We start from the raw sequence: 27,906 nt of genomic DNA on the forward strand, positions 1-27,906 counted from the left end.
CGTGCTCACCGGCATGCGTGAAGAGCTGCTTCACCCACACACCACACAGACTGCCTGTGGATGCCTACAATCTCACACTTAGAAGGTGGACACAAGAAAACCAGAAGTTCAGGGTCATCCTCAGCTACATTTCAAGTTTAAGACCACTCTGGGCTACATGATACCCAATTTTTAGAAATAAATAAATGGAAATTCACTCTTGTGACCTGTGAAGGTGTTACTGTCAGGGTCTTAACCACACCGCTTGCACATATCCACATTCTTATTCAGTACAGCTTCTTTTTTGCTAATTTCATGCACTTAAAAACATTCTGAAACTGCCTAAAATTCAGTAAAATATTTATAGTTTACCTGCAACTGAAGAAAAACATAATATGTAACCACTGTCACATGACACCAGAAAAATCTCCACATCAGAACTATGTATAACCAAGATTTTAACATTCCAGAATGAAAAATTAGTAGGAAATTCAGGATTGGGAGTGTCAGGGGAGAGAAACATAGAAACTGAAGATACAGAAAACTCTGATCCTCCTTGCTACCTGAGGACATAGGGAATAACCTCAGGCATCCTCACTATAAACCCGAGAAATGACTTGCCCAAAAGTAATTGGTCTAAAAGCACCAAGTCGTAACCTAGCACAACTAGGACCTGGCTTACACACGTCATCCAGCTCCAGGGCCTACATGCTCGCCAGGACACCGTGAAGCCTCCTGGGACTGCAGGATACTTGTGAGGAACAGGCTAAGGACAAAGGCTCTATCCAGAACCCAGACTAAGCAATGAGGGCTTTATCTTATGGGCACCAAGAAGCTACAAACTCTCTCATGCTAGACAACATAAGATCAAAGTGCCTTTCAACATTAGTAATTTTTAAGGATTTATTTTTAACTGGGGTGGGGGTGGAGTGTTTTGTGAAAGAATGTCTTAAATCACAATGAAAACATCAAAAATATTTCAGTTGTTAAAACGTTGATGCTTATTAGTATCCATTCAATTCTTAGAGAAAGCACAAAGTCCTGTGATAGTTCATTTAAATGGTGTATGTGTTATAAACCCCCCCCCCATGAAAACTACCCCATAACAGAACACCAAAAGGGATAAAAGACACTAATTTCCCAATGGTGAAGCATTAACACATCTGGTCTCATCTAAAACTGACTGGAAGAAGATCACTTATGCTCAAAGAAACAATAACCAGAAGAACTCAAAGCAGCAAAAAAAAACAAAACAACAACAACAAAGGCACAAAGGCACAGTTAATGCATTCTGTCATCACACAAAATAAGTAGGAAATGTTTGTCCCTGGAGGTTCCAAAAAGGAACACAACTCTGCCAGGATTCAACACCATCCTGGAAGACTCACACTAGGCCCATAGAACTGTAAGATTCTTTTTTATGCGTATGACTTTTCTCCTGCATGTATGTCCATATACTACATGAATGCCTGGTGCCCTCTGAGGCCAGAAGAGGGCATCAGATCTCCTGAAACCAAAATTACAGTCATATGGATGCTGAGAACTGAACCCAGGACTTCTGGAAGAACAGCCAATGTTCTTAACAGCTGAACCACTGCTCCAGCCCCAATTAATATGATTAAGTCGGCATGTTTAACAACAGAGTGCAAAGTGAATAGAGTGATGAATCTCAACCCACAAACACTGTTCTCAGAGACTTCTATGGACAGGTAAGAATTTCTTTCTAAAAATACATTAAGATAGGAGATACTCACATTCTAAGTTTTCGATGTAAAGATTTTCAAATTCTCTTTCTATCTGACCAAACAGTTCCAGCAGTGTACTGCGTACTGAGGACGGTAGTTTAGAATCCTGTACAAGAGAAATATTTTCTGTTTAAAATAAATGAATAAATCATTTTAATACCAGGCAACAATATATTTTTTCAAAGTGAATTATCTTTATAAACTCTTACTTTATATAATGTATTTCTTATATGTATGGAGGCTTCAAGGGTTTAGAATTGGTTAGGGACACAGCTGAGGGACATAGCTCTGTCAGAGCATGTACTTAACACAGGTTCAATCCCTAAGACTCAAGAAAATCTAAGGCTCAAGTTTCTACAAAGTTGACAATTATCAAAATGTATTCCTAAAGGGATAAAAGATGTAAGAGCACAGAATAACCTAAGCTTTCCTTCTGCACATGTGAACGTACTTCTCTGAAGAAGCTGCGGATCCTCAAGACTGACTGACAGAAGCCACACACCTTCACTGTGGAGATGGAACGCTTCAGATTGAGAACCCCAGTGACCTTTTTAACAGCTCTGTACTGTCGGCCTCTGTGCCTACCTAACGTCCTGACTGTTCGGTAATCCTTTTAGAGTGCACTGTGACTGCACACCCCTAGGCATTCACCAAGCCTACAGCTAAGACTGTCAGAACATCTGACACCTACAGCAAAGACTCCCTGCTTTGCTAGGGCCTGCCTGCCAGATGTCCAGAGAATACATGTGGGTTAGTGCACCGATGTATGACCTTCCTCTGTTGTGTGACTGCAAAAGGCCTCCACCCTCTTCCACAACAGAATGTGTTATACAGGTGAACATAATCTGTGTTCTTGGGCCTTGGTCACACACACTAGGCTTAGAGTGAACTTTTTCCCACTGAAGGAAAAGCTCTGTTTTGCACTGACCCAGAGGGAACATGAGTTTACTTTATTCAAAATGTCCAAATTTGTAGAGAAGCAAGGCCATTCCCAAAAGTGAATCTGTTACAAATGCCTTTAGACTCTACCGCATGCTATTAAAAAACAAACAAACAACAGGTATGTCAATTGAGTATCTCAGTGGACTATACACACTAGGAGAAAGAGGTACCTCACCACCTAATTAGATCCATTGTGCTTCAATCTAAACAAACTGAGACCTCCTATAACTCTGAAACTAAGACACGATAAAGGGGGTGAGGCGGGTAGAAGATCTTGCCTACAATAGGAACAAAACATCTAGTAGTTTAGTCAACTTATAAAGCAGGTACCCATTTGGGCCACATTGCTCGTGCCTTTGCACATCGCCCCTTCCTTCTTCGTCTCTAAAGCAAACTGAAGGCAACAGGAGGCAGCAGCTCTCCAAGGCACCAAGTACATTCACAAAAGAATTTACTTTGCCCAAACACTGAGTAAACAGTGACTAGTTGATAAGCCATCTACTCTACTCTACCTACTCTACTCTACGCTCCACACGGGCATATCTCCATCATAATAGTATGTGTGCCCCACCCCTCCTCAGCACAAAAAGTGTATTTCAAAACTAAAAATCTCAAATACTTCTAATTAATATTCCAATATTTAAGTAACATCAGTATAATCTTCAAGTGATTTTTCAAGTTTATATACAGCACCAATATTTATTAAATTCTACCTCAAGTTCACTTCTTAGAACTATAAATTTCAGGAAAAAGTAAACATTTCCACAATTTGAGTTTTTCAATAATCATGTATTCTCATAAATTTCATAAACCACTTAAAATAAATACATGCTAGCTTAAACAATGAATCTGGTGGAGATGGCAATCTTAACATCCCTCTAAAAGTTTCACATTTACGACTTCAAGACACAGAACATTAATATAATCCCATGGAGAGTAATGGTCACCTTCTTTTTGATACTGTTCCCTAATAACGGAAAGAGCAGTGCTACACTGAGACTAATGACCACTCCAGTACATCAAGACTGCTGCCATGCAGTGCATCTCCACTCTCCCACTCAGTCAGTCCACTTACACCCACCATGCCAGCTGCAGGGTCAGACACCATCACTCTCCTCCCTCCTGTAAAGGGGAGGGTCACACTGGCCACTTATAGAGCCATCTATCATGCAAGTTGGTTCCAATTCAAGTAACTATACTCAGTAAACAATAAGCACTATCTAGCTAACAGGGGAAACTCAGAGAACCCTAAGAGCAGCACACAGGTCTGCGTTGCTCAGGTGAAAAGAATTGTGAATCACCTTGTAACGGTTACTACGAGCTACAATTATTACCTTATACTCCATCACAATGGAAGGCAACACTAAAAACAAAGTCACCTCGTGTGGGAGTAAGTCTAGAATATGCCAGCAAACAAAGTAGAATTTTCACTGGTAGAAATATAAGTCAAAAACGTTTAAGAACTGTTTTAGATTGTTTATCTCTACTGCCCAATTAGTAGCCACCAGCCATATATGACCATTTAAATTTCAATGTAATTCATGTTTGTTTAATCTACATTTTAAATCCTAAATCACACCAACCATGTTTAACTGACTACATGCTATATCCACCCTGTGACACCTTTATCAAAAGTGACACTTCCACCAAAGAAATCCTACCATGCAGCTGCAGCTTTACTCTTTCAAATGGACTGTGCCCCAAACCTGAATACCCCTGAATGTAAGTATATCAGAAGTCAAGATCTTTACTGAAGTGACCAATAAAATGCAGTCATAAGGTGATCCTAATTGATGATGACTGCTGGAGTTCTTAAAAGAATTAAGGAAGGGGCTAGAGAGATGGCTCAGAGGTGAAGAACACGGACTGTTCTTCTAGAGTCCTGAGTTCAAATCCCAGCAACCACATGGTGGCTCACAACCATCTGTAATGGGATCGGATGCCTTCTACTGGTGTGTCTGAAGACAGCTACAGTGCACTTATATATAAAAATAAATATAAAAAAAAAAAAAGAGTTAAGGAAAACACACAAAGAGGAAAGACCATGAGGATGCAAGAGGTGACAGCCGCAAGCTATAAGTGAGGCCTTGGGAGGCCCTTGATCTTGGATTTCATCCTCCAGAATTATGAAAAAAAAATTATGTTGTCTACCTACCTAATTTATAGCACTTTGTTACAACCTAACAAAGGTAAACACTGTCAAAGCTATTTTTATATTTTTATATCCACCACTAATTAAAATGTAACTTTTTATATAAAGCAGACAGGGCAGAGCTGAGCTTCTGTATTCAAAGTTGAATATCCATAGAGTCAACCAACTAACTGTAGGTGAGAAACATTTAGGCAAAAGCAAGAGAACACACAGCATGCCTATAATCCCAAGGCATGAGGAACTGTGACCAAAGGATCAAGTCCAAGTCCAAAGTCAGACTGGCCTATATATAACAAGACCCTCTCTTAAAACAACAGAAAAAATATAGCATGCACGTGTGTGTGTGTGTGTGTGTGTGTGTGTGTGTGTGTGTGTGAGAGAGAGTGTGCGAGAGCACACACGCGCGCGCGCGCATGCTGTAGCCAAAAAAAAAAAAAAAAAAAGAAGAAGAACCTGTAAAGAGTAGCCTGCACTGAACAAGTAGCAACCTTTCATCATTATTTCCTAAAGACAGTGTAACAATTACGTTCCCAGCATCAACACTATTAACTCTACAGCAGGCCATAATCCTTTTGGTTTTTTAGCTGAGCACTACTGCCAACAGTATTAAAGTATGGAATATAGAATTTATATACGAGAAGTCACATGTAGGAAGTTGCTTACACGGTTCTAATAAGATCCAACATTCATTTCTCATATTCAAGCCTTTTTATCCTACAGAACTATTGCTGATACAGTCTAATTGTGGAAAAAAAGCTACAAAAGTCTAAGTGCATTCTTACATAGGTAGCACTATATATGATTATTTTAATTAAGTTTACTTTATCTAAATTTCACAATAATACCCTTCAAAAAAACCTACCATTTTTTGACATCTATAAAGGCACTAGAAAAGTATAGGCAACACTTAACATTATTGGTCACGTATTAGTACATTCATCCAAAGACAGTATATTCACTATATATAACAGAGACAAGAACAAAGCAAGTCACTTCAGAAGCAGAAAGAGCATCAAAATTTTAATTCCCCTCTTTTCTTGAGAGCATTAGAAACAAAAAAACTTGGCTTGAAAATCTAGACAACTAGACTATACAAAGAATAAAATAAGTTCTTATTGTAATTGTCACACCCATATATTTTTGTTATAAACATACTAACCTTAGCCAGGCATGGTGGCACATGCCTTTAATTTTAGCACTTGGGAGGCAGGGTCAGGTGGATCTCTATGAGTTCGAGGCTAGCCTGGTCTATATACCAAGTTCTAAGACAGACAGGACTACATAGAGAGACTGTATCTCTAATAATAATAATGATGGATGATGATGATGATGGTGGTGGTCGTAGTGGTGGTGGTGATGATGATGATGATGATAAATAACCGAGAAATCTAATTCTCTCCATGTGTATGCTGCCAAATTTACTGCATTCTGTTTGGCCGTGTAAGCCTTCCTTCGGCTTTAGAAACCTACATGCATTAGTTTATTTCAATTACACTACAAGCATGACAGTCATCTGTAAGGTGGGCACTGACCAATGCTGACTTACTTGTCCTTCTAACATTTCTCTTGGTAGTCCAGTCCTCTCTTGTTCTGAGCTGTTAGTTCTTCGTATAGAAAGGCTATGAGATTTGCGCTTTTGTTTTGCTTGGCGAGCAGTTGAACAACTTCCGCTTTCTGTGGGCATTACTTCTAGAAGGCAGTGTCCTGGTCACTCCTGCAATGCGCTAAACAACAGCAGGGAAAACAGTGCTTCATTTCTGACACAGCAAATGGAAAGAATCAGCAGACAAGGGAAGGATTTCTTACTAAGGTTAGAGCTCACTAAACCATACAGAACTCAAGTTGAAGTCAGTTAAAATGATTCTTGTTTAAATCTTTCTCAAAACTGTTTAGCTATTCTAGTTCCTTAATATAACCCTCTAATTTCAAAAGATTTTTTTCACTCTCAAAAACTGCTGCTTTGTGGGTTAGAGATCACTCAGTGGTAAAGAGCCTGAGAGTTCAATTCCCCACACCCACGAGTTACCGTCTGTAACTCCAGTTCCAGGCGATCTGGCCTCCAGTGGCGCCAGGCACACATACTGCATAGACACACATGAAAGCACACCACCCATACAAGTAAAACTTTTTCTTTAATTCTTGCTATAACTTTAAAAAGAATTTTGCTAACTCTGTTATCAATTTGGGCCTTCAAACCAATGAAACATTTAATCTTTCATCAGTCTCCAGTTTACTGCTAAATGAACAACCCAATTCACTACAATATCTTTTATACTTTTTAAGCATTTTAAACACTATTTTCCTTTGCTTTCATATGTTAACTGCTAATATACAAAAATATAAACGACTACTGTGTATTGAGCTTATATCTGGCATTCTTACTGAATTTCTTTATAAATTTTAGGAAAAAAATTCTATAAATTACTTTGTCATGTTTTTTAATGTAAATTACCGTTCCACCTGAAAGAACAAGGACATTTCTTTCTTTTTAATTTGCAAGTCTATTTCCTTATACTTTTAGCTAGACATTTTAGTATATCCTGTTTTTTTTTTTTTTTTTTTTTTTTTTTTTTTTTTTTTTTTTTTCACCCCTGAGAATAAAGCTAGCTACAGGTTTTCTCTAGTTATTTCCCCGGGTGATATTTCTTTCGCATGTATTTTCTATGAGTGTGTTTCCTAAGTCCTGAATTGCCATGCTTTCTCTGTACAGATTAATATGCGGCCATAGATTCTCTTTGTTGACCTAAACAGGGTTTCATTACATTGATTATTTTCAAACACACAGCAATACTGATACCCATGGAAATTCAGTCTCCCTCTATCTCTACTTTCTTGTAGATTACCTAAACATGTTTAAACTTTTACACTGGGGACAGGGAGATGGCTTGGCAGGTAAAATCCACGTAAGGCTAACAACACAAGCTCAACCCCTTGAACTCATGAACCAAAACAAAAGACAAGAAACAGAATGCTGTGGCCCAAATCTATAATATAAACCCAGGAGCTGTCAAGCTAGCCCATACAGTACTATTATAAAACATACTTAGCTTTCTGAGGAGTCTCCCACTGACTGACAGCGTGAATGAACTGGTTTACATTCCCACCAACAGTATACAGAATCCGCTTTTCTCTACATCTTAGACAACATTTGGTTGTTTGGTTGGTTGGTTGTTTTCCTTTAAGATAGGTATACTGGCTGACACAACTTGACACAAATCTAGATATACCTGGGAAGAAGGCCTCTTAACTAAGAGTATGTCTCCACAGACTGACGACGTAGGGCCCAGCCCACTGTGGGAGACACCATCCCTGGGTTGTGTAGGGAAGCAAAGCAGGCTAAGCAATCCAAGGGGAATAACCAGTAAGCGCACTCCTCTGCGATCTCCACTTTAGCTCCTGTCTCCAGACTCTCCCTTGAGTTCCTCCTTGGAACACACTATAATCCATATATCAATTATACCCTTTGCACCCAGAGTTGCTTTTGGTCATGATGTTTAAGCACACAACAGAAAAACCAAATAAGAGTCAGGTGGTGTAGCACTTGAAAGGCAGAGGCAGAGAGATCTCCCAGTTGGAGGCCAGCCTTGTCTACAGATCAAGTTGCAGGGCAGCCTGAGCTACATAAACAGTTTCAAAAAACCAAAAATGAAGAAAAAAAAAAAAAGAAGAAAGAAGAAATTAGAAGAAAGACAAAAGCCAACTAAGATAACAGGCATTCTAACCGGGTGGAACAAAATCTCAACCTAGTCTGGATTTGCATTCACTGATGGATAAAGATGCTGAATATTAGCCATTTATAGTTCTTCATTTGAAAAGTATTTGGGGTTGGAGAGATGGCTCAGCAAGTAAAAGCACTGGCTGCTCTTCCAGAGGACCAGAGTTCAAATCCCAGTAATAGGGCAGCTCACACTGCCACATGTCACATGTCTGCAGGAGAACTGACACTCTCACACAGACATACATAAATGCAAAACACCAATGCACATAAAATTTTAAAAAGATAAAGTAAAAATTATCTTTGAAAAAGTATTTGCTCAATTCATTTTTTCCATGTATTGACTTTACTGATTCAGTTGTTTTTTGGTATGTAATTTTTAAAGTCTCTATATTCTGAATATTCTCTTTGGCTAGATAAATAGGTATCCAAAAAACATCCTGCCATTCTAAATGGTGTTTCTTCACTCTGCTGTTTCTTTTGCTGTGAAGCACCTTTGAATTACTGAAACCCCATCTGTCAATCCTTGTTATTTTCATAATAACTTCAGAGTCCTGGTGGGAAACCTCTTAACTGACTGTATCTTGAACTGTTTTCCTCTAGCAGTTTCAAATTTCCCATCTTCCAGGAAGATCTCTAATGCATTTGAGTAGATTTTGACAGGGTAGAAGGTTCTAATTTCAATCTTCTACATGTATATACAGAGTTTTTTCAACACAAATCAATGTTTTTCATACCTGTCAAAACTCAGATGCCTGTATTTGCATGATTTTCCTGGTTCTTCATACACCAACTGATTATTAATTGAAACCCTGACCCTTTGGACATGATGCTATCAGTCTTGGGATCTGCTTTGACAAACAGGAGTATTGCTTACTGCTGCAAGATGAGTAAGGAAAGCAGAATTGAATGAAGGCTCCCTATTCATGTACCATCACATGGGGAAGACTCCTAGTAACTTCTGAGAGGTAACACAGTAGGTCCACCTCCTCTCTGGCTCTCACTCAGATTGCCACGGCTGAGGATGCTCATTAGTGTTCCCCACAATTTCCTTGCCGCTACAGAGGGATAGCCCATTTTGATGTTTGAGTGTTTTGACTGTATGTATGCCTAGTGCCACCAAGACCAAGAAGGGCATCTGATTCGCTGGAGCTGCTGGAAATCAAACCACGGTGCCCTGCAAGAGCAACAACATGTGCTCTAAACTGCTGAGCCATCCCTCTGCCCCGGACAGAGATCTAGTTGATTTCTTTCTTCTGTTCTGTACTGTTCTTTGCCTGAGCCCTTTTGCTGTCCCTGGGTTGCAGACTTCTACAGCAACAAAGCAGGAACATGTGATGGAAAAGGAAACTAAATTGTACCTCACGTTTCAGATGCCAAGGAACTTACCCAGGCAATCTATTTACCTCTCCAGCTTTCAGTCTTCCATTCATTTTATGGACAAAACTGGGCTTCACTTTTTCTCTGTGGGAAATTATTTTTGTTAGTTTTCCCCAACCTTTTTTCCCCAAAAGCAGTGTTTTTATTTCCAGAGTTCTACCCTCATCAAAAAAAGTACAAAAGTACTCATCATCAAAAGTACAGGGATCTTTTATCATTCCAGGGGCCTCTATGCTGATATGTTATTAGCACACATACAGGCATGCAATATGCTGGATTTGATAAACTAATGACAATATTTAGTCTCTCTCTAGTAGAGCAACAGGTGTCAACTGGCCTTTGCTTCCATAGAATCCTGGATTTAGGATATTCATCCACAATTTTTATTTGTGAAGGTTTGGAAACAACTGAGAGAACAGTAGGCAGGAAAGAAAATGCAGTTTCCACCATGTAGTCAAATATCCAATTAAATTTCTTCATTTATTCTTCAAGAAAACTGGCTGATTCAGTTGCTTTAAATCCAGTCAGAATATGCAAGATCCCAAGAAGATGAAGCCTTATTCTTCATCTATTCCAATTAAAGAATACATCACAGTGCTCTCATTTTAGCATTTTGTGTGCAATTCTTTTGCATAGTATTCACAGTTTATTTCCAATTACTGCCTCATATTTTCTGTAACTGGGATATGTTGTCAGCTGTCACCCCTAGAATCACAGGCATCTAGTGATTGAACAAATGAGACACTATTGGAACCCAATAACTTGTCAGGTGCTTTTTTCCATATGACATTCTTGTCTTCTAACAGCCACTGATGTTGAGGTTACTATTAATAGCCTGAAAAGCAGACTGTAGCTAGGAAAGTTAGCCCCAGGTAATGTGGTAATGTGGAGGCCAAAACCAGCACTGGACCTACCAGACATGTCTGCACCCACAACTTCAAACTCAGCCTCTGAACCTGCAGCTCCTACCGTGGACACCAGCTCCTCTCAGTAGCTGTATCTGTCATCAGACACTCTCTGTGACAACTTCCTCCTCTTTACTTTTGCTTCTAGATTGATAACCTCTACCTTTCCCCTCAGCAATCTGTGCTGGTCCTGTGCCTGTTGACTTAACTGAATTAAATACAGAGGAATGAGCCACACATTTGATTGCATCTGTGAGATAAAATCTGTGAGAGAGCGGAGAGGAAGACACACATCCTAGTCTGTACATTGCCAGCTCTTGGGCTGGGGTCCGGGACTGAATGAAAAGGAGGGAGAAAGCTAGCAGAGCACCAACTCTGTGTGCTTCCTGACTGGTGCCATGGACTGGAGCACCCCTGACAACATGCCTTGATGGGCTGTATTCCTCTCCACTGTGAACCAAAACAAACCTCCCTGCTTTAGTTGCTTTGTGTTAGAAAGTTGGCCTCCGTGATAAAAGTAACTTCCAGGTCCTGTTATCATTTCCTTCCATTCACACTACATCAAAATATTAAAGAATATGAAAGCTTCTGCCCTGGTTCCAATGAGCCTGGTCCTGAGAGTGGGAAGTGTGGCACATTGGAGTGGGCGTGTCCTTGTTAGAGGAAGCAGATGCCTCCTAGATGCCTATAGACAGTCTTCTTCTCCTGTTTGACTTCAGAACAAGATGAAGAACTCTCAGCTCCTCCTGTACCATGTCTGCCTGGACTGAACCTCTGAACCTATAAGCCAGCCACAATTAAATGTCCTTTATAAGAGTTGCCCTGTCATGGTGTCTCTTCACTGCAATGGAAACCCTAACTAAAACAGCTTCCAAACCATGTACTGGTATTAACAAAAAAGTAATCAGAGAAGAAGTGGCAGGAGGATCAAAATTCTAATCTAGCCTTGGCTGAAAAGAGAATTCAAGGCCATCCTGGGTTACCTGAAACCCTGTCTGAAAAAAATAAAAAGATGACTCAGAGGTTAAGAGCCCATGGTGCTCTTCCAAAGAATCCAAGTTCACTGCAAAAACAGTCAACTCACCACTACCTGCAACTCCAGCTCTAGGGCTTGACCTTACTAATGCTGCAACCCTTTAATACAGTTCTTCACGTCGTCATGACCCCTATCATAAAACTGCTTCATTGCTACTTCATAAGTGTAAGTTTGCTACTGTATGAATCATAATGTAAATATCTTTGTTCTCCAATGGTCTCAGGCAACCCCTGTGAAGGTCAGAACCCAAAACTGAGAACCTCTGCTCTAGAGAACCTGATTTCCTCTTCCATCTTCTGTGGCCACTGCACTTACATGGCACTGATGCAGATACAATTAATCAAATGTTTGAATTACTAAATTTCAGAGGCTTGAGGTTTGTTATCCTAGCAAGAAGGTACACAAGGTAGTAATTACTTGTAAAAGAAATACTGAAACAGTATGCACAGACCCAAGGTAGACAAGTGAAAACAGAAAGAATAGAGAGGAAAGGGGAGAAAGTCGATTGTGGGAAGACTGAGGTTGAAAAACTACCACCAGCTGTTGCTTATGAGACTGAAACTTGATTAACAAATACAGAGGCACTGATCCTCATAAAAAACCACTGTGAGGGAGAATTTTCAAATTCAATTCATAGTCTGATGGTATTTACAAAACTAGACAGTATTAAAAAGGTAACTGAAAAGAGAAAGAAAACTCTTGCACTCTGAAAATAAGATAGGTCTACCTGAGCATAATGGTGCACCCCTTTAATCCTAGCACTGGGGGGAGAAGGGGATGAGTAGAAACAGGTGGATCTCTGAGTTCAAGGCCAGTCTAATCTGCTCTACATAGAGAGTCCCAGGACAAGACAGCCAAGACAGAGGAACTCTGTCTTAAAAGGAAAGAGAAAATGGTTCAGGGGTGGGATGAGCTCAATGGGAAGGAGACTGATTGCTAATCACGGCTGAGACCTTGGGTTTCCTCACCAGCACCACACCAAAACATCATTTTCTAAAGTTACTTTTACTATGCATTACTTCACCTATACATGCTTTTAAAAGGAAATCCGAAGCTCCAAAAGGCAATTACTTTCTTTCAAGATACATCAATTCACCCAATTCAGTAAGATGTGAAACTACAATAGGTTCCTCCTGCATCTTAACTGATGGCCTGTCAAACTCATTTGTCCTTAGTACAAGCTGTCATGGGCATCTCCTCTCCTCTGCTGTTTGTAAGCAAGGCAGAACAATACTTGTCCAGCTCTAGGGCACATATTTAACAAATGAATAGCACCTCTACACACGCTGTTAGATTACAGAATTCACCACTTTGGCAAACGCTGTAACATTAAACAGCATCAGTGAACTCTTAGCTTTCTCTCTTTTCAAAGGCTCTTTTTAGTATGTATGCTCAAAGTAAGGTGTTACAGCATCACATTTTTATTAAGTACATAAAACCAAAAAGGGAGCCTGCTGAAGTACGTTTTACAAGCAATACAACAAACTCTTAATTTGTGCTTTTACTTGAAATAATATAAAACACTGCTTTCCATTTCATACCTTGGAGGAAGAATTTTTAATTTTCTTTCAACAAGAAAAAAAACCTGATTTATTTCAAAATAAATACCCGGTTTATTTCAAAAATGTTAGTTATATATAAAAGAATGGTTATATAATTTGCAGATGGTAGTATAAACTATAAAATGTCACTGAACATCCAGAAGTTCAATAAAGGTACTAATATTATTAATATTTTAAGTGTTTATTGTAATAGTACTTTTAAAATTAATTTCTAGAGAGCTGAACACCAACTCAATATCTAATTAGAAACAGAGAAGAAAATGGTCTCTACAAGCAACCTTGGAAATCTATCACTAGAATTAAGTTATTTAAAATGCTCTGTCACTGGTGAGATGAAGGCACACAATCGCACACTTATCGAGTCTAAGGATGACACTGAGCTCATAGGCAGCATTAATTAAATAAGCTATCACCAAAAATTTTCTTAATAACCAAAAAAAAAAAAAAAGAAATTCAAATCTAGAAAGCATATCTTTCCTTAGAGAAATCAGGACAGGACAACTAACCAAACTCTTTAGTTTCACAGTATCACTGCTGGAGGAAATACCCAACCCCAAGGATTTTAGCTCAAATCAAGGGCAAAGTAAGTTAACGGACCAACATACCTATACAAAAAGAAGTATCAACACAGAGTAAGAAAACCGAAGGAAACATAGTTAGGTCTCGTGTCCTGAAATTTCTGCAAGAAGGCTCGATATACTCAACCTTCCAACTGCAAAAATGTACCTATCATAAACATCAAGGTCACATTGCTAGTACATGTGGCTACTGCCCACACTGCCCTGTCACCCATGGGCAACACTAATAGAAGGGCTCTATTTACTTGGTCAGGATATATATATATATATATATATGTATATATATATATCATGCTCAAGTATGGGGACTAGATGTCACAAACACTTGAATCAGCAAAGTTACCAAAACAGCAAGGAAGGTACCATTATAGAAGATTTCTTAGAAAAGGGAGAAGTATCCTGGAGGCTTATTATCATCAGCTGTATTGCTTGGAGGTAAAAAGGTTTCAGTAATGCTTTGATGGCATACTTTGTAGGTCAAAATAATCAATGTAAAGAAAACCCATCGGAACTTCAAAGAAATTGCCTAGCAATCTAACATCCGCGCAAAACAGTGGTGTAAAGCTAACGGTCCTGGTCTTCAAGCACAAAAAACGTCGAAGAGTTCAAGTTAGATGATAAAACCTCTAAGAACCTGATCAATCGTTCGGTTATGTCTGCTCGTAAATTGGAACGGCATATTTATGCAACTTTTTTGGTAAAACTGGCCCATTAGGATGCCTTAAAACTTCGGAGATGGAAGTGTACGGGAAAGAAAAAGAGGAGTCTTCAGAAAGAGAAACAAAGGCGTGGCGGGGTTTTACGACTTCAGCATCTGCTTACCTCTCACTCTCTGCCCCCCACCCTTACTCCTTCCCAGAGGCCATACCCCGTCTTTGCAGGATCGAAGGCCACCATCTTCGAAAATCCTGGGCTTCCCTCAGGACACAGGCAGCCAGGCAGCCGCCACTTGAGTACACAGGGAGCCAGAGAGGGCGCGCAGGGTTAAGCCTGTATCCTTCGTCCACCTCAAAGCCTCATTCCTACCCCCACCCCCACTCCCTGCCATCCGGACACCTTACATCCCCCGAGCACCCGAGAAGGACGCCAAGCCAGACAGCTGAGAAGATGGCGTCACCTGTCACAGCAGCAGCACTCGCGTCCGCCTGGAACCAGCCTAGGAAGTACTCAATTCGTAGATTCCGCCCCCGACGAGGTTCCCAGGACAGACCCAGAGCAGCAAAGAAAACCGGCCGACTACCGCACTGACACGACCCGGCGACCCGAACTGGCGCGCCCGCACTTCCGGTAACTGCGGAAGTCCCGCCCCCAAATGTGTTCATTAAAAAGCAGACCGGAAGCTCCGCCCCACGCTCAACGGCTGCGGAAGTTCTTTCCTGATCTCCTTCGCACAGTTCCACAGGATTGTTCCGTGCGGATAGTCTCCTGTTTTGGCTTTCGGCCTTGACGCCAGTTCCTGGAGACCTGGACTATGGCCTAGCTGTGCGCTGAGCCAAGACCCAGCGAATGACTGCAGAACGAGTATGGCGTCCCCTAGTGGCGCAAGTAGGCTCAGCGCTTTCCCTGTTAGAAGCTTCTCCAAGACGCCAGTCACAGGCACTACTAGACCCCAAATTCTGCCCCACACACCAACGGTACACGCGATTGTTGCATGAATTGCTCCCCGAGACCCCGTAGCGTTGGTAACATGGGAAAAGCACACGCAGCCATCGGGGCCGTGGGTACTTACCACTGCAGGGATTCCGGTGAGGGATCCACGGTCAGGCAGGTTTTAAGTCCATCTGTCCTAAAAACTCGCACAAGCCCAAGAACTGAAAAAGGAAAATAATCTATTAAAATGTAGAGTCAAGTGTACTATTTAACGTAATCGGTTTCAGAATCTCTCAAATCCAACTGCTTTACAGGCTGGCTTGCTAGGAATGGCTTCTCAAGCAGGGCTCAGTGGGAGGCTTGCTAGCTGGATGCAGGAGAGCCTAGTGGAGATAGAACTATTAATATTTCAGCTTATCTGCAGAAGATGACTCACCCAGTTTCCTTCTGAAATATCTGATCACCATTGGCTAGGAAGGGAAAACAGAATCAGCTGTTCACTGCAAAAGGTGGGACTTGAGCTGCTTTTTTCCTCTTTAATCTAGGTTGGGAAGACCTACATAATAACAGACTGGAACCGTTATATAAACAGCCTTGTCTTTACGAGCAACTTTAACTGGATGTATAAAATTCACCTAAAGTAAAAGCACTAAAGTATTTTCCTCCTATATGGGTCAACATTTTTCCTCGTCCTATAAGATAAAACTAAAGGTTCAGATTCAAGAAGCAGAAATGCAATGTTTGCTGGAGAAGAAACAAATTTATCGCAGTTGGAGACTCGAATACCCAAAACATTTTGTAAAAGAAAATGCGGGGTTACTTGTGTATTAAGTATAATATTCAAAGCTTATCGCTAGTAACAATTCTATAAATATGAACTGAGGGAAAAGATTTGGCTTCTCACAGAAGTTACTGTCAAACTTGGGGGCTGTGATATTTAAGAATATTTTAACTAGTAACAATGGATATATAAGACATTCTCCTGTTGATGGTAGCCAGCAGAAAGCACTATAAACCACAATTCCATATCCAAGCAACATTCCACTAGGTTTAGAACAAAGCAGCCACATGTGGATGGCACTTAAGATATTTTTAATGGAAGTACATTTTATCTTTGATATATTTAGAGTTCCACAAAAAAAAAAAAGCAATAGGGTGTGGTGGTTTGAATAAAATGGCTCTTATAGGCCCATAGGGAGTGACAATATTGGAGATGTAACCTTGCTGGAGTAGGTGTGTTGTTGGAGGAAGTATGGGCCTGGTGCAGACTTTGAGGTCTCAAGTTCAAGTGTGGCAAGTAAGTCTCCATCTCCTGCTGCCTTTGGATCAAGATACAGAGCTCTCAGCTCATCTGCAGTCCTATGCCTGCCTGCATGCTGCCTTGCTTCTCACCAAGACGATAATGGACTGAGCCTCTGAACTGTTACCAGCTCCAGTTAGATGTCCTTTGTAAGAACTGCAATGAAACCCTAAGAGGGAGCTGTCTGTTAAGAGCACTGAGTACTCATGCAGAAGACCCAAGTTAAATTCCCAGCACCCACATGATAGGTCACAACTGTCTGTTGTTAGGGTCCAGAAAGTGCATTACAAACCATATTAACACAGATCCTAGGTAAGCAAGAATGGTTTATAGAACACATACCACAAGACTGATCAGTCAGGACCATAGAAGGGACTCAGGAACCTAATTTTGTGGTACCAGTCTGTTCTTGGGGCAGGCTTTTTATAGGAAAACCAGGTTCAGAGGTTTAAAAGACAAGGCGGGAGCAGTACAAAATTTTGCCTAACTAGACAAAAGTAGTATCAGCTAACCTTTAAGCTGATTGGTCCTGAGCGAGGTAAGAGGGGTGGTGGTAAATGGGAATTTCAGAGCACTGAGATAACAGCATAAGCATTATAATCATAACGTTTTGGCTTATTAGTGGCATTGTTCAGCGTCAGCTATGAATCATTACTTCTGGGAAGTGGAGTCTGGGAACCTGAACTTAATTTCACCTTATGAGCAAAATAGAGACTGAATGCAAAATGGCTACAGTTATGTTAAAAGGAGCAGGCCTCAACATCTGCAGTTTTATGAACTCCAATGCCTTTCTTCTGATCTCCTCAGGTATGAGACACACATATGGTATACATGTATGCAAAATATTCATACACATGAAATAAAATTCAAAAACTTTAAAGAAAACAATCAGCAGGGCACCAGCCTAAAGTCACAGAATAAGAGGCAGAAGTGAAACTCTTTGCATAATAGCAGGCATTTAGAAAGAGCTGAATAAATCTGAGTTACATAAGGGAGCATAGTGTCCTGGTATTGTACATCCCAAACTCTATGTTTCACCATCTCAAGAGTATATACAAAGACATCATTGTGAAGATATCATCCGACCAGATCTCATGGCAATACCTAAATAACAGATTCTTCACAAAGTACAGTGTTGAAATGCAAATATGATGATATTGTGTTAGTTTTCTGTTGCTTGGTCAAGATGCCTTTTATCAAGATAAAAAAGGAAGGGATTTCTTCTGGTACATGGTTCCAGGGGAATTAGCTCACAGTCGCTTGTGCAGGATATCATGGTGGTAGAAACATTTGGCAGAAGAAATTCTTCACCTAATGCCAGACAAGAAGCAAAGAATAAGGCAAGGAGGCAAGGAATAATACACCCTTAAAGACTTATCTCCAGTCTTAGACCCCATCTACAGAGTATCCTGACTCTTCCAAAGTAGCACCCCCATCTAAAGAACATGCACCCAAAATGTAACCCTGTAGAGATCTTTTTATTTCAAACCATACCATTCTGCCCTTGGCCTCCAAAGATTCATAGTCACCTCATAATGCTAAGTGTGTTTAGTCTACTGCCAAGAGTCCACCAAACTCTGTAACAATTCCAAAATGCGCTCCAAAGACTTAAGTTCAAGATCTATAATTTTTAAAGTATGTTCGTGTGTGTGTGTGTGTGTGTGTGTGTGTGTGTGTACATGACTACAGTTGTCTAAGGAGTCCAGAAAATAGTGTGGATCTCCTAGAGTTATAGGCACTATAAGCATTTGGACATAGTTCTAAGAATCAAACTTAAGCCCACTACAAGAGCAGTTCTTACTGTTAACAGCTGAGCAGTCTTGACAGCCATCTCAAATACTTAGATTCAAGATTCTTCTGAAACCCAAAACAAACTTAGCTATGAGCCCATATAAAAACAAGTTACATCTTCCAACATTCAAAGGCAAAAAACAAATGTTGCTATTATACAAGGATGAATACGAGTCCAAGATATAATTCCCGAACTTCATCTTTGTATACTTCCCATATAGAGAGGTAGTTGTATGACTCTAAATTGCATAAAGAGGCCTATGCATGCAGAGAAGACTTCTATCATACATTCAGAATCATGCATTTGCATTGGACCAAAGCAAGACTACAAATCAGCATTGGAAGCATTAACACATGGAAGAGGTGGGGAAAGGACTGAGGAATCCAGAGAGGATAGGAAGTCCATAAGAAGACCAAGACCTGGTTGGGGATTTAGCTCAGTGGTAGAGTGCTTGCCTGGCAAGTGCAAGGCCCTGGGTTTGGTCCCCAGCTCCAAAAAAAAGAAAAAAAAAAAGACCAAGACCAACAAAGTCAACTACTGAACCCGTGGGGACTCCTAGAGACTGAACCACCAGTGAGCACACAAGGGCTGCACCTAGGTCTACCCTGACATAGGTACTGTATGTGCAGCTTGGACTTCATGTGAGTCCCCCAACAACCAGTGCGATGGTTTACCCTGACTGTTGCCTGCATGCCCTTATGTGGCCTCAGTGGGAGAGGATGTACAGGCATCCAATGATAGTGGATAGTCATGCAGTGATTTGAGGTGCCAGGATGGGTTGGTACCCAGGAGAAACCTTCCCCCTTCTTAGGGGTAAAGGGGAGGGAGAAATGGGGGAAGGGGTCATGTGACGGGGAGACTAGAAGGAGAGTACCTACAATTAGGATAAAAAGTAAAATCAATTAATGGAAAAGGACACATAGCTCCATATCTGATGTTCACAGTGGGACTTTTGACAGCCTTTTGGGCTGATCACTGTGGCTTTCTTTAGCAAATATTCTGTATTTCTAGCATTCTGGGGTCTCTATTGCAGCTTAAGATTCACATTCACAGCCCCCTGTATCATCTCTCAGAGGCTGTCTATGGGGGATCCTGACCTGATGAACATCTCCTGTCATCTGAGTCCTTCCTGTGAAATCTTGGTGGAATCCTCCATGACTACATTCATTGTTCTTGCACCGTGTAAGCCTGCAAAACCAGTATCATGTGAGTAGTACCAAGTTCAACTACAGAGACCCAGACCCTTTGGGTCACAACAGTACTGGCCTCAGATTCTGGGTGGCTGACTTGAGAAAAGTATTTCTTGAGGTGGCCCTATACCTCTCAAGAGAATGTCAAATGGATTTATAGTTTTACACCTGAGTTCATGATGGGAAGAGTTGGCCAATTCCCAAAATCTTCTGAAGACATCTTTTTTACTGTCCCTGTGCACACTGCATCTTTCCATTTTGTTTGTTTTGTCTCTGCTTGAGACAGGATCTCATGCAGCCCAGGGTACCTTCAGACTCACTATGTAGCCAAGAATTTTGAGACCCTGTCTCAAACAAATATAAGTGCTGAGATTATAGAAACTGCATCTAGTTTTCTAAAAAGTAAAATTTTCGTTGGCCTACAAAATAATGGTTTCATTATGACACATATATTGTCTACCCCAAAGTATGAACACTAAGCTGTCTTGAATTTTTTCTGTTTAAAGGTAATTAGTTCATTACCTTTAAACGTCACACCTGTGAAAGTCTCAGGACGTGGGCAAAAAGTAGGCAAATTCTTAGCTAGAACCTAACATGAGTGGCCTCTGGAGTGATACCAAATAGAGTATTTTGAAATTTTTGTAACCACTAGAGGCCTCCAGAACATTGCTTCCTGTCTGCTTTCTACTACATTCTGGTCTACAGAGCTCATACAGAATAGCAAAGCATTCTAAGCCTTCTCTAGACTACTCCAAACTCTTACAAATTCCTCCTGCAAAGCAATACCAGTTGTTACTGGGTGTGGTGGCTCAAACTGTAACTCCGGACCTTGGAAGCTGAAGCAGAATGATCACCAGATTTAGACAAGCCTAGGCTATGCATAGCTCCAGGCCAATCTGAACTACAAAGTGAGACCCAGAATAAACAACAAACAAACAGTCAACATTGTCAGACGGTCACAGCAGTGATTCTGCTTCCTCCACTTACTAGTGTTTATGTCTCTGTCACCAAATACCTGACAGAAATAACTTTAGCATGTCCTGGGCTTGTGGCAAAAGCATATGGCAGTAAGGAGAAGCCAGGGTAAGCTATAGCCCAGGCCTGTCCTCAGTGGCCTACCTCCTCCAGTAGGCCACCTTCTCACCTTTCACCAGTTGCTAATACCATAGTAATTCCACTGTTATAAATCTATCACACATTAGGCCGCAGGCCAACCTCAGATGGCATTCCTTAGGCACTGTCCACCTTTCACTAGAGAGAAGGTCTCTCCCTGACCTGGAGCTCATCAGGTAAGCTAGGCTGGTTGGCCAGAGAGCCCCAGGGATTTATGTATCTCTGCCTTGAGAACTCTGGGTTTACCAGAATACCCACCATTCCCAAATTTTGTTTGTTTGTTGATTGTTTTTGAGACTGGGTTTTCACTATGTAGCCTTGGCTGGCAGAACTCACATTTATCTCAAAAGTCCATTTATCTGTGCCTCCTGACTGCTGGGATTAAGGTGTGTATCAGCAGACCCAGTTCATACCCGTCTTTTTTATGTGGGTTCTGGGAATCGAACTCAAGTCCGCATGCTTGCACTTCAGCACCTAAGCCATCCCCCAGTCTTCAAATGCTGTATTTTAAATATTCCAAGAATATTCTTACATGTTTCATTGTCTCCTTCCTAAAGGATTCCCAGTATTCAAAGAATATAGAGTGAAGTCTATGAAAGAATCAATAAGCTTGCAGCTCAGATCTGTCCCACACTAACTCAGGAACCTGAGATGGGAGGACCACTTGTCCAGGGACTGGCTCATGGTTTCTAAAGTGAGAAGAAAGGGGTGAGTATGGACGGAGCCCAGTGGTGCACTGCTCAGCTAACATGCATGAGGCCCCAGGCTCAGTCTTCAACAATGGGTATAAGAACACCTCTGCAGTGCCTAAGATTTTACTGTGACACTCACTGACTAGTTTTCAAACTGACTGTGGGGGTTGGGGATTTAGCTCAGTGGTAGAGCGCTTGCCTAGGAAGCGCAAGGCCCTGGGTTTGGTCCCCAGCTCCGAAAAAAAGAACCAAAAACAAAAACAAACAAACAAACAAAAAAAAAAACCTGAGTGTGTTCGTGAGTGTTCCATTTCAGTGATCACATACGAGAGTAAAGAAAGGAGTGTCAGACCATGGTCATGAGGCTGTGCTGACCTTGGGCCTGTGCAAACAAGAAGGCAGTCATGACATACAGGGCAGGACAGAGCAAAGCTGACCCGACCTTACTGAAGCCAGAAGTGCATAAGCAGAAACAAACCATAACCTTCAGGAGTGTGTGCCCAGTAAGTTCCTCCCAGTCAGCCCCGGCCTGAAACTGTCGATTAGCGCCTAACAATCCCATCAGTTGCCAGTACAATGGGATTAACCTGTTGATAAGATCATAATGCTCATATTAACATGACCCCAGGTTCAACCGTTGACTCCTGTATTGCTACGTTGGGGACTAAGCCTTCAACACATGGCCTTTGTGGGCAATTTTCTATCCAAACCATGAACAATAAGAAAAAAGAATTTCCATAAATGTGTTTCTAAGATTTTTAAAACTCAGTCTATTGGTTGGATTATTCTGCCACTTTGTCTCTTGCTTCATCACCCATAAATACATAAAAACATAAAACTGCTTACAAAACTAATCATAATGTAGTATGCAACAGTTGGAGAAAACCACTGAAATAATGCCTCAGGTTCAATGCCTGTACACTGCAACCATGTGAAATTAGGAAAAAGGGTAACGATTATATTTCTAAACTCCTATATTGTTCATCTCTGCTTATCCTTTCAACCTTAGACTCACATTCTTCTTCTTTTTCTGATTCAGCCTTATTTTAATAGAAAGGTTCTATATGTCTGGGTTTTTTCCATTTTTTTAAATTGGGTATATCTTATTTACATTTCAAATGTTATTCTCGTTCCCAGTTTCCTGTCCATCAGCCTTCTAACCCCTCCACCTTCTGTTATGGATGTTCCCCTCCCCATACTCCCCCCATTACCGCCCTCCCCCCAACAATCACGTTCACTGGGGGTTCAGTCTTGGCAGGACCAAGGGCTTCCCCTTCCACTGGTGCTCTTACTAGGCTATTAATTGCTATCTATGAATTTGGACCGCAGGGTCAGTCCATGTATAGTCTTTGGGTAGTGGCTTAGTCCCTGGAAGCTCTGGTTGCTTGGCATTGTTGTTCATATGGGGTCTCGAGCCCCTTCAGCTCTTTCAGTTCTTTCTCTCATTCCATCAACCAGGGTCCCATTCTCAGTTCAGTGGTTTGTTGCTAGCATTCACCTATGTATTTGCTGTATTCTGGCTGTGTCTCTCAGGAGAGATCTACATCCGGTTCCTGTCAGCCTGCACTTCTTTGCTTCATCCAACTTATCCAGTTTGGTGGCTGTATATGTATGGGCCACATGTGGGGCAGGCTCTGAATGGGTGTTCCTTCTGTCTCTGTTCTATACTTTGCCTCCCTATTCCCTGCCAAGGATATTCTTGTTCCCCTTTTAAAGAAGGAGTGAAGCATTCGCATTTTGGTCATCCTTCTTGAGTTTCATGTGTTCTGTGCAATGTGGATAATTCAAGCATTTGGGCTAATATCCACTTATCAATGAGTGCATACCATGTGTGTTTTTCTGTGATTGGGTTACCTCACTCAGGATGATATTTTCTAGTTCCATCCATTAGCCTATGAATTTCATAAAGTCATTGTTTTTGATAGCTGAATAATATTCCATTGTGTAGATGTACCACATTTTCTGTATCCATTCCTCTGTTGAAGGGCATCTGGGTTCTTTCCAGCTTCTGGCTATTATAACTAAGGCTGCTATGAACATAGTGGAGCACTTGTCTTTGTTATATGTTGGGGCATCTTTTGGGTATATGCCCAAGAGAGGTATAGCTGGGTCCTCAGGTAGTTCAATGTCCAATTTTCTGAGGAACCTCCAGACTGATTTCCAGAATGGTTGTACCAGTCTGCAACCCCACCAACAATGGAGGAGTGTTCCTCTTTCTCCACATCCTCGCCAGCATCTGCTGTCACCTGAGTTTTTGATCTTAGCCATTCTCACTGGTGTGAGGTGAAATCTCAGGGTTGTTTTGATTTGCATTTCCCTTATGACTAAAGATGTTGAACATTTCATTTTTAGGTGTTTCTCAGTCATTGCATTCCTCAGCTGTGAATTCTTTGTTTAGCTCTGAACCCCATTTTTAAGAGGGTTATTTGTCTCCCTGCGGTCTAACTTCTTGAGTTCTTTGTATATTTTGGATATAAGCCCTCTATCAGTTGTAGGATTGGTAAAGTTCTTTTCCCAATCTGTTGGTTGCCGTTCTGTCCTAACCACAGTGTCCTTTGCCTTACAGAAGCTTTGCAGTTTTATGAGATTCCATTTGTCGATTCTTGATCTTAGAGCATAAGCCATTGGTGTTTTGTTCAGGAAATTTTCTCCAGTGCCCATGTGTTCGAGATTCTTCCCCATTTTTTCTTCTATTAGTTTGAGTGAATCTGGTTTGATGTGGAGGTCCTTGATCCACTTGGACTTAAGCTTTGTACAGGGTGATAAGCATGGATCGATCTGTAATCTTCTACATGCTGACTTCCAGTTGAACCAGCACCATTTGCTGAAAATGCTATCTTTTTTCCATTGGATGGTTTTGGCTCCTTTGTCAAAAATTAGGTGATCATAGGTGTGTGGGTTCATTTCTGGGTCTTCAGTTCTATTCCCCTGGTCTATCTGTCTGTCTCTGTACCAATACCATGCAGTTTTTATCACTACTGCTCTGTAATACTGCTTGAGTTCAGGGATAGTGATCCCCCCTGGAAGTCCTTTTATTGTTGAGGATAGTTTTAGCTATCCTAGGTTTTTTGTTATTACAGATAAATTTGCAAATTGTTCTGTCTAACTCTCTGAAGAATTGGATTGGTATTTTGATGGGGATTGCATTGAATCTGTAGATCGCTTTTGGTAAAATGGCCATTTTTACTATGTTAATCCTGCCAATCCATGAGCATGGGAGATCTTTCCATCTTCTGAGGTCTTCTTCAATTTCTTTCTTCATAGAGTTGAAGTTCTTATCATACAGATCTTTCACTTGCTTGGTTAGAGTCACACCGAGGTATTTTATAGTATTTGGGACTATTATGAAGGGTTAGACTCACATTCTTAACACTGTTGATTGGGCCAGAATGGGATTCTGACACAAAAGCTGAAATACGAATCTAAACCAAGAAATATATAACAAAGATCAATTCGAAAAGAGTACAGGACTCTCCAAATAAGTCCTCTAGAAAGTTCAATTAAAATAGAGAGCATCTAACAACTGGGACTAAAGTTGAAAGGACCTGAAAAAACAAGGAATCCCCAGGAGACTATAACCATGAAGTATCGGAAAACTCAGAGGCCAGTAATCCAGTTTGAAGTTATGACATGTTGCTGAGTTTCCCTGAAGTATGAGAGTCTAGAACTGTCTTCCTTCTAACCTTCAACCATAAAACACAGCTAAAGTACCTATTCTTGAGCTACTAAGTTTTACTTCCCTTCTATCTTTACAACCCTCCCCCTTTTCTAGCACTCTTTGGATCAAATAAAAAGAAACATAGTAGGTTAAAATATTTCCAGCCAAACGTGGTGGTGCATGCCTGATATCCCGGCACTTAGGCAGCCCAGGCGGAAAGGCTGGAAGTACAAGAGCAGCCTAAGGCTGTATCACATCCCAAAGACTTTCCTCAGCAATAGACATTTACTACCAGTTTAAAGCCAGCCTGGGGCTACATGATATTTCAATCACTGTCCTTGCCATTGAGAAACACCACTAGTTCAAGGCCAATCTGGATTACTTAGATCTTTTCAGCTTAGCCTATGGTACATAGCACAAGACACTGTCTTAAAAAAAAAACTCCAGTCACAGGCCTTTGGTTTGGTCACTTGAGAAAATGCTGCCACTCTTACTTCCTAAGGCTTTAAAATTTTTATGTGAGTGAACTTTTGCCTACACGTATGTCTGTGCCTGATGTTAGTGAAGGCAAGAGAAGGTCTCAGATCTCCAGAATGGGAGTTGTCAATGGTTATGATCTGCAGTGTGGGTGCTGGTCCCCTGCAAGAGCAGCCAGTTCTTCATAGCTAAGCCTTTTCTCTAATGTGAACCTCTCCCCATCTTGACAGGAAAAGCTGAGGCTTCTGATGACAAAAAAAAAAAAAAAAAAAAAAAAAAAAATCTGCCATAAACCATTCCAAACATAACATTATAGCTGCAGGAGCCATGCTATCAGAGTGACACTTCAGCAGTGGGCACCTGTGCATAGCTTCCTCATGATGCCCTCAGAGTATTCAAAATGACTGGAGCTAGCATGAAGGTAGTCCAGCTAGTTAGTTAGCTGGTTGGTTGGCTACCTGGTTGGCCGGTTGGTTGGTTGGGTGGTTGATTGGCCGGATGGTTGGTTTGCTGGTTGGTTGGTAGTCCTTTGTTCAAAGAATTTTGAGCACCAGAGAGGGGATATCTGTTAATTAGGCAATCAATCCCCACTTCCCATTTCAGCTCATATAAAGGAAAAATAACATTAAAAGGAATATTAGGAATAAGGGGCTATTATTACCATTATCCATGACTTAATAGTATGTAGCAGTGTTTCAACAATGCTTCACTCTTTGAACCTTCCCAGGGAAAGGTACCTAATGTGTCTCAAGATTATTAGTGATATTAATATGATTGCTTGACAATGAATAATGAAATGTGCCAACATTTGGAACACTTGCTTAATTCAGTAACTCATTATTTTCTAAATGGCCAATGCGTATTACAAAATTATCCATGGGAAATATGCACTTGAGTTCCACATGCATTGGGCAGGGAAGAAGGTTCAGGTGAAAGGTGAAAGCTTGAAGACCTGAGCTCAGATCCCCACACCCATGGAAAAAGCCAGACATGTCAGTGTGTATCTGCAATCCCAAACATGAGGATTTGCTGGCTATACAATCTAGCTAAATCAACACGCTCCAAATTCAGTGAGATACCCTCTCTCAAAACATACAGTGGAGAGGTTGGCAAGATTGCTCACTGGGTAAAGATACTTGCCCCTAATCCTGAAGACCTGAGCTTGCTGGAATGAGAACTGATTCTCTTAGCTGTCCTCTAACCTCCACTAGCCTCTGAGCATTGTGCTATGCCCACATCCACTCACAAACAAAATATTAATGATAATATTGTGAAAACAAAATGTTAATAAAAAGCAACAGAGGAAGATATTATGCACCTTAACACACATATGCACATAATGCATACACTACACATATATACTACAAAATAATAAACGTTATTATGTAATAGATTAAATGAACTTTTTCACAACATCACATCTTATAATAATTGCTATTATTAGAGCTAATTATTATTATCATTATTATATGTATTCATGTATTGACTTGGTTGTTCGAGACATGAACTTTCCCCCAATTACATAATAATTAATTCGTTTTTCCAGACAGGGTTTCTTTGGGTAGCTCCGACTGCCGTGGAACTCACTTTGAAGATCCGCCTGCCTCTGCCTCCTGAGTGCTGAGGTTTAAGACATGTGCCACCAAATCTATAAAACCTTCACATACAATCTGTAGAAAAAGATTCCTTGCCTATAATAACCTTGAGTCACTGAATTTGTTAAGAATGGACTGCCACACGATGGTTTAATGACTGTCAAATTAATCGAGTACAAACTATTTTCCCAACCGACCTCTGCTTCATTTAACTTTGCTTTTATTCCGCATTGCAAAGCGCCTTGGGAATTATCGCTGCTGCTGCAAATCTACAGAATCTTCTTACTGGAAGTAGAGTGGACTAACATGTTGGGGAGGCAGGATGAAAGTTTCCAAACTAACACTTTAACAGTGATTTCTTAATTTTCCTTAATATCCATCAAGACCAACCCCCAAGAACTCCAGTAAGAAAACTGTAGTTGTCAGAGCGCGCATCTCAAGGCGTCTGACATCATCACGCACACGCGCACACAAGCTGAGTCAGGGGCCTGCCCTAGCCTTGCCT

At 40.9% G+C, this 27,906-nt stretch overlaps 1 protein-coding gene across 2 annotated transcripts in view; it reads right to left on the reverse strand.

The window, feature by feature from the left end:
• The window catches only part of Wdr37 (WD repeat domain 37), a 54,657-nt gene extending 38,652 nt beyond the window's left edge, over window positions 1-16,005 (reverse strand). Inside the window, exons 1-3 of one of the 2 annotated variants that reach the window (XM_032885283.1) lie at window positions 15,724-16,005; window positions 6,365-6,542; window positions 1,734-1,830 (exon numbers count right to left, since the gene is read on the reverse strand). In XM_032885283.1, coding sequence (XP_032741174.1) covers window positions 1,734-1,830; window positions 6,365-6,502 — 235 coding nt within the window. In that variant the 5' untranslated portion in view covers window positions 6,503-6,542; window positions 15,724-16,005. Of the gene's footprint in view, window positions 1-1,733; window positions 1,831-6,364; window positions 6,543-15,111; window positions 15,294-15,723 lie in introns of those variants that run through there. The other variant, XM_032885284.1, reaches the window with a different exon arrangement.
• Between the last annotated feature and the right edge of the window lie 11,901 nt (window positions 16,006-27,906).

Source organism: Rattus rattus, chromosome 14 (genome assembly GCF_011064425.1).
Source record: "Rattus rattus isolate New Zealand chromosome 14, Rrattus_CSIRO_v1, whole genome shotgun sequence".
NCBI classification, from domain to species: Eukaryota; Metazoa; Chordata; class Mammalia; order Rodentia; family Muridae; genus Rattus; species Rattus rattus.